This window comes from Corapipo altera, unplaced genomic scaffold (genome assembly GCF_003945725.1).
Source record: "Corapipo altera isolate COAL_440 unplaced genomic scaffold, ASM394572v1 1b, whole genome shotgun sequence".
Taxonomy (NCBI): Eukaryota; Metazoa; Chordata; class Aves; order Passeriformes; family Pipridae; genus Corapipo; species Corapipo altera.
The window spans coordinates 7,869,157-7,880,150 of record NW_020884881.1 but is presented as its reverse complement, the minus strand read 5'-3'; the positions used below and the strand labels follow the sequence as shown (position 1 = coordinate 7,880,150).

The following is a 10,994-nucleotide window of genomic DNA, read 5'->3' as shown; positions in this document are numbered from 1 at the left end:
GAAGGAGCGAACGGGGAAACCGCCGGCTCTGGGCCGGGTACGTTCCTCCCTCACCGTGCGGGCACGATAGGCCCGCGCTCGCGCTGCCGCAGCCGGCGCTGAGGGCACGGCGGTGCCTGTGCCCGCCCCGCCCAGCGCGCAGGCGCGTTCCCCGCGCGGCGGTGTCGGGGCGGGCCCGGGCGGGCGGAAGCGGCGGCGGCGGGGGAGATGCTGGCGGCGGCCGCGGGGCGACGCGTGGCCTGCGCCGTGTCCGGCGGCGTGGACAGCGCCGTGGCCGCGCTGCTGCTGCGCCGCCGAGGTGCGGGGTGTCCGGGGGTGGGAGAGCCCCGACTCGCACCCGCCGCGCTGTGGGGGCCTCGGTTCCCCTCCCCGTCCCCTCTGGGCCGGTCCTCGCCTCGGGCAGGGCACCGCGGGGAACCGGGTGCTAATACGACATATCGTCCTATTAGACTACCAGAAGAGCTTGGTTTAAGTTAGTTGTTAGCTACAGGAAAGAACACAGCCATACAATAACTGTACTGTAAAGCTTAGTAAGATGTTTGCTTAGCACAGGCTAATCGCGTCTTCTCAAGGAAGCAGTTAGTCAAGAAAGTCTTGAAAAACACAGGTTTTGGGTCCAGGCTGTAAGAATTTAACTTTTTAAGTGATTCTTACCTTCGTTTCATAGGCTACCAGGTGACAGGCGTGTTTATGAAGAACTGGGACCCCCTGGATGAACAGGGAGCTTGCTCCATTGACAGAGATTGCGAGGATGCTTACCGGGTTTGCCAGAAGCTCGATATTCCATTTCACCAGGTTTCCTACGTGAAGGAATACTGGAATGAAGTATTCAGGTAGAAACACATTTGCAGTAGATATATAATTTCAGTATATTAGTGTGGTACTGTGTTATGATGAAAAGCAAGAATGGGCAATGGCAATGCACTGCAATATTATCAGTGCTAAGAGGAAGTCCTGAAGCCTGTTAAATATTGGAGTAATTATTTTCTCTCTGATTTGTTTTTAGGTCAGAATTTATATCCTTGTTTTAGTATGTTATTTTTTAAATCAGTAGAGGATTTCTCCCTAGTTGTGCGTGTGTAGCAATTGGTTTGTTGCAGCTCATGTCTTCAGCTACCCATGTACTGGCCCAACCTTATTGCAACCCGAAAAAACCCCATTTAATAGGGTGCTATCATTTATTATTGTCTGTGTGCATAACTTAGGCAGTGCATTTTACATAATGTGTACTGAATCCAGCTTACCACAAAACGATCATGAGCTAGCCTTGCTTCTTTAAACTATGACAAATTTGAAATTGTTTAGACTCTAAAGGGAGTGCTCAGATTTTCTGTGAATTTGTTGCACTTTAGGGGAAGTTCTGCATTGGAAAGGCTGAGAGTTTTTTGTGAGGGAAAGGATAAGAAGGGACACATTAGTATAACAGCATAATTGATCTTTATGCACTGAACATAAGTACATAGAAGTTGTTCCCTGATCTTCGTCATTCCCCTTTAAGTAGTACTGTTATTACTGAGGAATAACCTGCTACTTCTACTGCATGTTGAAATGACATCAAACTGAGCACCAAACCTTTGAGCAGTCTGAAGAAAATAACAGGACAGCCTTGTTCTGAGAAAGTTCACTCGATTTTTCCCTTTCGGTGTGAGAGAATGAATAAGTGTTATCAAGCTTCTTGAGGTGTATGGGGTGTCCATAAATGAACCAAAGTCCACAGAAGTTCAGCTTTGCTTTTGCTTCCCGCCATTTATTAATACAGTGTTTCAAACATTCTGTTACAAATGTCTTTCTTTGTTTCAGAATCCTTTTTCTTTACTGTCATCAATGACCTTAACCTTACTCCTCTGGATCTCTCTTTAAAGGGTTAATCATCATAAAACAGCTTTTATCATGAGAACTATTCCAGAACTATTGTCTTTTCCATGGTTTGTGCAAAGCCTTTTTCAGATCTTTACATCAGAGAGAGATCCAGTAGGCATCCTCCATTGCCCTTTCTCTAGTTCTGTGCTTTACTAGAAGCTCTGAACTAATGTGAACCTGGCTTTGTGTTGAGCCCTATATAAAACTTCCAGTGTACCATAAGAGTGTGGTGCTGAGCGAACAAGAGGGAGTCAGCTCTGGGTAGACCCAGATGATTTAATTATTAGTATGAGTTGTCAAATTCAGAACTTCTGAAAAAGGAGTTGGACAAAATAAAGAACACATTACTTTATTTCCTGTTTATTGATGTAATGTATAACATGGTAAAGAAGAAGCAATTGATTCTATTCCAGGTGGTGAAAAGTAAAACTGAATACTAGGATTGCTGTTGTTCTTTTAAATCCAGTCTGTGCCCTCATTTCCTCTTGACTTCACTGGCTACTGAGGACAAGCAAAATAATACAATGATTAGGCTTTTGGTATCTCAGGGCATTGCTGTATGCTGGTTTAATTGCATTAGTTATTATTTCAATGTTTTCAAGCAGGTAATGCTAAGTACTTTAATTATGCAACGGTGTAAAACTACAACATAACTTTGAGAAACTTTGAATTTCTGGAAGGAAAGAAAAAGGTCAGGAAAAAGTATGTAAAATTAAGGCCCATGACTAATTGGTTATGATGACATTATTGCAGATGAAGTTACTGTCTGTTCCACTGTGACACAGTAACTCCTGGTGTGTACTGCACCACATTGCCCTTTGAAGAATTAAATAGGGTCATTTAATTCTAAAAGTAAGTATTTCATAAGAGATGAGTGGGATATGCACAGTGGACAGCCACATCTGCCCTGAGGGAGTATTAATTTAACAAAGCAAGGTCACAAGATTATAAATGATCATTTGACCCTGTTCTCAGCGCACTTTGGAGAAAATCTTCCAAGCATTGTTTTTTTGCAGGTTAAAATCCAACGGGTATTTTATTTCTGACATAAAATGCTTAGTATGATGGGAACTCAGCTTCTCATGTTTAAACAGATTGTCCAGTCTCAGATAGTATTATGCATATTAATGATGTTGATAGACTTTGAATCTTTATTTTACAGTGACCTCTTAAAAGAGTATGAATTGGGAAGGACACCTAATCCTGATATTGTGTGTAACAAGCACATCAAATTCAACTACTTTCTGCATTATGCTATGGATAACCTTGGTAAGGAATTTTGAACTGTGTCAATACAGAGTGCGTGCCCTGGAAACGCTTACAGGATACAAACTCTTTAAAAAGTGGGGAAAAACATGAGTTTGTGTGCATGCCTAACTCACATGTCTCTGTGGCAGTATTTCAATAATTGCAAAGTAATTTGGTTTAGGTTTGCTTTTACAAATAGAATCATAGCATGGTTCAGGTTGGAAGGGACCTTTAAAGGTCATCTAGTCCAATCCCTCAGCCCTAGGCAGGGACATCTTCCACTGGATTAGGTTGCTCATGTGTAGGAACAGATTTAATTCAGGGACGTGCATTGACCTGACCATTAAGTTTTACATTCTTAGGTGGTCCTTAAAGCACAGAAGCACAAGTACTGGCATGCTGGTGAATAGTTTACATTATTTAAATAGCAGGAGTACGACTATTGTCAATGTAAGACTCCTCTATAGGTTTTCTTCTTTCCTTGCTTTCTGCCTTTCTTACTGGATGTTTGCAATCCTGTTTTGAACTGTGAATTTCAAGTACATGCCTTTGTATTTTGTTTGGCTTGTGTTTCCCTTGATAGGAGCAGATGCAATTGCTACTGGGCATTATGCTAGGACCTCCTTAGAGGATGAGGAAGTGTTTCAACAGAAACATGTTAAAAGACCACAGAGGCTTTTCAGAAACCGTTTTGAAGTTAGAAATAGTAAGTGGTGTCTTCATTTCATGTTTTGTCCTAGATACAAAGAAGAAATTTAAACTATATTTGATGTCACAGAATCAAGGATGTTTGTTACCTTACACAAAATGATAACCAGTTAAACCCCAGCCTTTGTAGTAGGTTGGTTGTGCAAAACAGCATATTTACATAACTGAAAATGACCCTGACTTGTCCAGTATTACATTTTCTGTTTTAAGAGCCAGATGAATGTCTGATCTATAGTGAGAAGCATGCCATACCCAAAGGGAAAGAAACTTGCAAACTATCACTATGCAAAGCTGCCATGGTGATGTTTTTGCGTTACAGGTTCCCCACTTCCATTTGTTTGTTCTGGACTTAAAGAAGTTTATTTTTTTCTTTGTTTTAATTTTATTTCTGGAAAGTTGAAATGGCCCCAGCAGAACTAACATATACAACTATATGTGTGAACCAACTATACATGTGACAGACTATGATTCACAGTTGTAGTATTTCATGATATTCTAAACAGTCTTCTTTACCTTTTTACTGAGATTTTGTATTACTAGTTGTGACTGAACTATTGGCCTGTGGTTTGTGTTCATTTGTATCAAGAAACACATAAGTAGTGTTTGTACAACAGCAGAGCTATTTGTTTTTAAAGGGAGTGGACAGAAGGTGACTGAAAAACTCTAATTTTATTTGAGCAGGGCAATCAGAAGATTGCATCTGTTTTAAAGAAAAAAGTCAAACTCTCATCTCAGCGTTGGGAATAATTCCACTGATTGTTCAAATCATTGATTTATATCAGGGAGATTTCAGGGCAAAACAGTGTGTTTTTGAGGAACAGTATACTCTAAGGTGTTTTAATCTTCATTCTCTCTTTCACATAAAATGTGAAAATTGTTTTCATTTTTTTGTGTTGTTGATGTCCTTTCCAGTGACATATGCACTCTTGCAATAGATGAGACAGTGTAAGACTTTGTAAGATTCTGCACAGTACAAAATCTGAATATTTCTAGATCTTTTTAGTGGTGAGAAAATACCCAAACATTTTCAGTTAGATTTTGAAAAACTAGTAAAATACTGTCTTTAACATATATTTGGAAATAATAAAACTAAAATGTTGTTTGTCAAAATACTAAAGGAAGTTGAGCTATTAATGGTAGTTATGTTGAGATGCCTTATGTGTTTCACTTCACAGCTGTGAAACTCCTTCAAGGGGCTGACCTCTTTAAGGACCAGACCTTCTTTCTAAGTCAGATCTCACAGGATGCTTTGAGGAAAACCATTTTCCCTTTAGGGGATTTAACAAAAAGTTTTGTAAAGAAGATAGCAGCAGAACATGACCTTCATCATGTGCTAAAGAAAAAAGAGGCATGGTAACACTTAAACTCTTTTGATTTGTATTTCTCTCTAAATCAGACTTTCCCGAACTTTTTGAACTTTGATCTGTGACAACTTGTCTGCTTCTGAGCACCATAATAGAATAGGTTGGGAAACATTTTTCTTTGCTGTCTACTTCCTTAAAAATACTTTTATGAGTTTGTGGTTAGTTGTGTATTTTAGCTTGCAGATATTTTGTCTGCTATTGTACCTCTGAAGAACTAAGGTGAAGGTGAATGTGTAGGATGCTGTGAGCCTGAAGGAAAGCATCCTCTGTCACAGCAGTGGAGAAGCCTTTGGTCTTTACTCTTCATATCTTTTAAAGACTTCCTCACTATAATTGTTTTTTAGTATGTCTTTAGAAATTGGTTCATCCTGGTTTTCCACAGTTACTTTTAACAAAAAAAAGTTATGTTTCTCTGAGAAATAACACCTCATGAGTTGATCTTAAAAAATGTAGTGGAGGCAGTAGTTGTATTGCTGATGCTGTCTTGATTGCTTTTCATGTTTATATTCATCCTCTGTAAATGGGTATTTGAAGAATGTAGGCAGTAACTGAAAGGAAAAAGAAAACTTATTTGTTTTTGAAAGTTTTTTTTCAAGCAATTATTAGTAGATATTATTTCAGATGTTTTTCTGTGCTTTTATGGATTCAATTCCATGTTTCCTTTTCAGAGTATGGGAGTCTGTTTCATTGGTGAAAGAAACTTCGAAAATTTCCTTCTTGAGGTGAGCAGCACTAAATCTGTGACAATCTTTGTTTTGTTCTGGTGTTCAGGTTTTATAAAAAATCCCGAGCAGTTTGTGGCCCACAATGCATAGTGATGTCCCATCTCCCTTTGAAGTGCCAGGCCTAGGCAGAAGCTCACACCAACAGCTTGTAGGAAGTATCATGCCTCTCCACCAGCAGTCAGTCACTCACTTTCTGTAGCAAAAGGAGTGAACATGCACTTCTTTGTGTGCCAGGCTCTGACAAGTGGTTGGGATGTGAGTGGGGCAAATGGCGGAATCCTGCTGTCCCCTGGCATGTGTGAGAATGGTGGAGTGAAGCCTAAAATTATTTCTTAAAAGGATTGCTCTTCCTACTTTTCTCTCTAGAGCAGCATCAAGGAAAAGTTGCTTGGGCAGAGTTTGCTTCTTGAAAAGCTATTTTTCAGCTTCAAGAGAATATAGTGATGAAATCTAAAATATACTGTGAGGTTTTCTTGGGCCATCTTGTGACTTATCTCTTCCTCTTTGGTAGTATTTGGAACCTCAACCAGGTAACTTTGTTTCCATTGAAGATAAGAAGGTGATGGGAACACACAAAGGTAAATTGGCTAACCCACCTTGATAGCTTGCTTTTAGGTAAATGGAACAATACTGCTTATATTTAGAGGCACCAATTTTGTGAAATTCCAGAGAAGTCTACAGGTTTTCCCCAAGTTTTTGTTGAATCGTGGAAACTTGCTTTACACAATATAGAGCTTTGAACTACAACTGATTATTGATTGATTATTCCATGTTGCAAGAAAGTAAATGATAATTATTAGAGTTGCTCTGTTGATACTGATTGTTATTTTAATACCAAGAGACCATTGTTCACTTAATTCTTTCAAAATGACTGTGCTTCCAGGTTCTTTAGTACCTAAACTTTTAGAAAAAATGCACCATGAACCTCAGTGATGCTCAGCAGGACATCACCAAACATGGGCAGCTTAACTTTCCTTTTCTCCCATGTATCCTTCCTTTGCTGTCCTCAGTTTGAGCTGCCATAACTGAGCTCCTCTCCCAAGTAATTTATGGTAGTAGGTTGTTGCACTGGTACATAAAAGTCAGGGAAACTGGCAAGACTGAATGGTAGCAAAACCACAAACTGAAGCTGAAATAAATGTTTTTATTTTATAAAACCTATGAATGCCATAGTTGAAATGGACTAGTGTGAAATCATGTGCTTCAGGTGCGGATGAAAACTTTCAAGTAGATGTTAGTTTAGTTCATAATTGGCCCCCTTCTCTAAGACAGCTTGGTTTGTTATTCTTTGTTTAGTGGTAAAGTTTGGGGAAAATGATTTTAGTGTTATTTTTCTGAAAGTAAAAGATTAAAAGTTGCTAGCAGCTTTCCATTTTCATCTTTCCTTAGGTTGGTTCCTCTACACAATAGGCCAGAGGGCTCGGCTGGCAGGCCTCCAGGAAGCTTGGTTTGTTGTAGACAAAGATGTCAGCACTAGAGATGTCTACGTGGTGAGTTAAAACACTGGTGTTGCAAATGACTCATGCAAGCAATTTTGTGTCTGCTGCTGTATGGAATGTGATCCTAAGCTGGGCAGAATTCTTGGCTTTTCTCTTGGAGGAAACAAGAACCAACTAGTGTAGCATCAGCCGACATGAAACATCTTATCCAAAGGGGCTTTTCTTGAGAAGCAAGTTGGTTTAGATTTTGTCATAGAACTTTTCCAAACAAAGGGCAAATACTGAAGAGAATCAGCTGGTCTACTGAGCTCTTATTTTCTACTCTAAAGCATGAGGGTTTTGTCATAGTTAATATGATAATAACTTTTATAAAATTATAAAAGTTGTTATAATAGGGTTTATAAAAGGTGTAATATCTTTGTTTATGTATTGCTGCTTTGTTTTTCTAGTAAAAGAATTAGTAGCCAGTAATACAGTTTTACCATTTTGAAAACTCAGGCAGAATATATATAATACTGCAGATAATTGGTGTGCAGATAATATAATCATATGAGATGACTTGGAGTTCTGCAACTTGCTAGCATTGTTAGTGTTTCTTGCTGTTCATGCAGTTGTTATTCTTATTTGATACTGATGTGATTATAGTGAAGGTGTTCTGCTACTTGTTGATGTGCCAGTGGTGGTGGGAGACCATAAACAAATGAGAATTGAGAAGAAACAGACAGGAGCACCAAGAAAATTTTTTTATGCCCTACAGTAAGGTTGCGTGTGTGCAACACTTGTTGGGGATGTGTTCATTTGGAAAATTGGAGAAGAGGGAGGTAGCATCTTGTTGAGATAGGAGAAAGGAGGACAGTAGACTTCTGAACACAACCTGAAGAAGGCAGAAACATGGTTGGAGGGAAAAGAATACAAGAAGTGACATGACTTTGAAATGCAGAGGACTGACAAATAATTCAGGCTTACTTTAGCCTATTTAAGTGATAATAAATGCTTGCTTTCTTACTCATTTTGCCTTCATTTTGATATGGCATGATGCTTCCTCTTTATTTCATGCTTTACAAGTTATACACTCTGGCAAAAACACCAGCATTAAATAAACATGTTTTAAGGCACCATCAAGAGACCACCCTGCTCTGTACAGAGACCTCCTGCGGACAAACCGAGTGCACTGGATAGCAGAGGAACCTCCAGCAGAGCTTGTTAGAGAGAAGATGATGGACTGTCATTTCAGGTTTCGGCACCAGATGGCACTGGGTAATCAAACCTTGTTTTATTTTTTCTTTTGCTTGATTTGTTAAACTCTGGTAGTGTGTTAATGCAGTTTTGCAGGAATTGTTGAAATGTTTTGGCTTGTCTTTCTGTAGTGTCTTATAAAACGGTATCTTGACTTAGATCTGTTTAGCCTAGTTATGAAGGTTTTTTAATGTGAACATAGGGATTAACTGTCAGGTGTTTGGTCATTTTCTGCCTAGTGCCTTGTGTCCTGACTCTAAACCAAGATGGGAGTGTGTGGGTAACGCTAGTGAAACCAGCAAGAGCTATCACTCCTGGACAGGTAAGTTATTAGAAGTAGTTTTTTGTCCTTTTTTGTGTTTTAGCTGATCTGGCTAATGAAACAGAGTAGCTTTTTTATTAGCTGGAGTAATTAATTTATTATTTAATGCTATTTTGTGTGTTTTGGGTTTTTTTTAAGATTTAGTCAGAATAAATGAATGTACTCACTATCCAACAGGTCTTGCAGAGCCTTGAGTTGGTCACCATGCTGTTTGCAGGTGCTGAAAAGACTCTCCCTGTGTTTGTCTCCTAGTTTGCCGTGTTCTACAAGGGTGACGAGTGCCTGGGCAGCGGGAAGATCCTGAGGTTGGGCCCATCTGTGTATACCATGCAACAGGGCAAAAACCGAGGGGAAAATCCAAAGAAGGAAGAGATTGACAAAATAGAACCAGCAACGTAACACGTGGCATTGTTTATTGAAGGACTTTGAAGAATTTGCTGCCTGAGAATAATAAAAACTGTAATAAATGTGGCTCCTGTTGATCTCTATGTTCTTAAGGCCAGTTGACCGTAGAGTCCCAGCTCTTGACTCTTAGCACTGAATGAGTTTAAAACTAAAGCCAGTGCAGTGCAATTTTGCTGGACTGTGTGGTGCTATTTATGTTAATACATATCAAGGGATGTCTTAAATTGTTAACTGTAATAGTAGCTACACATGCAAGAATTTTAAGATAAAAATCATGTCTGAAATCATAAATATCTCTTATGTGGAAATGAAATGCCTTTTTTTCTCCCTTATTTAAAGGTGCCTATCCCTAGTACAGTACATATGTTGTTTTACTCTAAATGTATCTTTGTGCTTTGTACTGAGGAAAAGGAGTGAAAGGTGTTCAAATTCAGCATTTTGAATTAACTGCAAGCAAGAGATATTTATCTTTAATTTTATATAGTTTTATAAAAAATGCTGTGGATTCTTAAACTGTATTAAGTAGTGGTTTCCCATGTTTACATAAATCAGAATTACAAATCTTAGGGACTTAAAAATAGTCTGGAATTTTAAATGTTTTCACGCAACTGACTGCTGACTGCTGAGGGCTGGGGCTGTTTGGTTTGTCCCCTGGAGAAAAGAGTGCATTGTTGTGCTTCAGAAAAATGCAAATTTGTAGGAATTTCCTTGCTGTGTATCTAGCTTAATATAGACCTGATAATAACTGGATCTTGTCATGTCTCAAAATTAGGAAGAGCTGAATATCCCACCAAATTATCTATGTTTATAAGGATTGGGTGCATATTGAGGACACCCTAAGCTTATAATAAAACTTTATTACAGCAAGTCAACAAAAATGAATTCCTAACTGTCTCCAAAGTACAGCTCTGCAGGAGCAGGACTTTCCAGGTGAGTATAGAATTTTGAGATTTACATGCACTCTGGGCAGTAGGAAAACTGTAGCATGAATAGATCTTTTCAGCAGATCTGAAGGCTTGGATTACACATACATCCTTTTCTGTTGTCTTGGTGTCTTCTAAGAATTCCTTTTGTTTCCTCTGCTAAGAAAAGTAAAAACGGGAGAAGACTTTTCAGTGTCTACCTCCTGATCTGGCAAAGTTAAATACAGTTCAGGGAACCCTATGGAAAAAATCTAGACAGTTAAAATCTTACTTAGCATTACAGTAAATCTACTTGAGAGGGGAAAACCATCTTTTTCACTGGTGCTAAAATAAATTAAATTTAAAGTCTGTCTTTAGATCTACTGTCCATCCATGTGCAGGTTAACAGTAAGGACAATTTATGCTTCATGTGAACTCCTGATTTGTATTAGGTTAGTTGTCCTGGTCATGACTTTTATGTGGTTTTATGTGGTTACATTGCAAAATGTAGAATTAATTACTTAAGGAGTTAATGCTCCATGTTGTCCTCACCTGAGTTTTGCCGCAAATGTCCCAATTAAAATCTTAACAAATGTTTTGTGTTATGCTAGTGTGGTTTATACTACTATGTCATCTCACAATCTGCTTTGGTAGAGATATGTTCAACTGTGAGGACATGAAAAAGGACATAGCCACCTGTGACTCCTGGATTTATTAATCTGCAAGATTAGTTCTCAGAGCTGCCTAAAACTGTCTGCTTCTGGGCGTGCCCAAACCCACCGAAA

At 38.9% G+C, this 10,994-nt stretch overlaps 1 protein-coding gene across 1 annotated transcript; it reads left to right on the top strand.

The window, feature by feature from the left end:
- The first annotated feature begins 207 nt into the window (after nucleotides 1-207).
- TRMU (tRNA 5-methylaminomethyl-2-thiouridylate methyltransferase) lies at nucleotides 208-9,384 on the top strand. Its single transcript, XM_027640023.1, has 11 exons — nucleotides 208-298; nucleotides 668-833; nucleotides 3,023-3,129; nucleotides 3,692-3,814; nucleotides 4,992-5,164; nucleotides 5,849-5,902; nucleotides 6,417-6,483; nucleotides 7,295-7,395; nucleotides 8,457-8,601; nucleotides 8,820-8,902; nucleotides 9,155-9,384. The coding sequence occupies exons 1-11, from the start codon at nucleotides 208-210 to the stop codon at nucleotides 9,299-9,301; spliced, it is 1,257 nt and encodes a 418-aa protein (XP_027495824.1). The 3' UTR covers nucleotides 9,302-9,384.
- The last annotated feature ends 1,610 nt before the right edge of the window (nucleotides 9,385-10,994 follow it).

Excerpts from the sequence above, each read along its gene's own strand:
- TRMU (XM_027640023.1), top strand. The coding sequence starts at position 208 with ATGCTGGCGGCGGCCGCGGGGCGACGCGTGGCCTGCGCCGTGTCCGGC. Across the intron at positions 7,396-8,456 it reads GCACTAGAGATGTCTACGTG|GCACCATCAAGAGACCACCC; the intron begins GTGAGTTAAAAC and ends ACATGTTTTAAG. Across the intron at positions 8,602-8,819 it reads TCGGCACCAGATGGCACTGG|TGCCTTGTGTCCTGACTCTA; the intron begins GTAATCAAACCT and ends TTTTCTGCCTAG.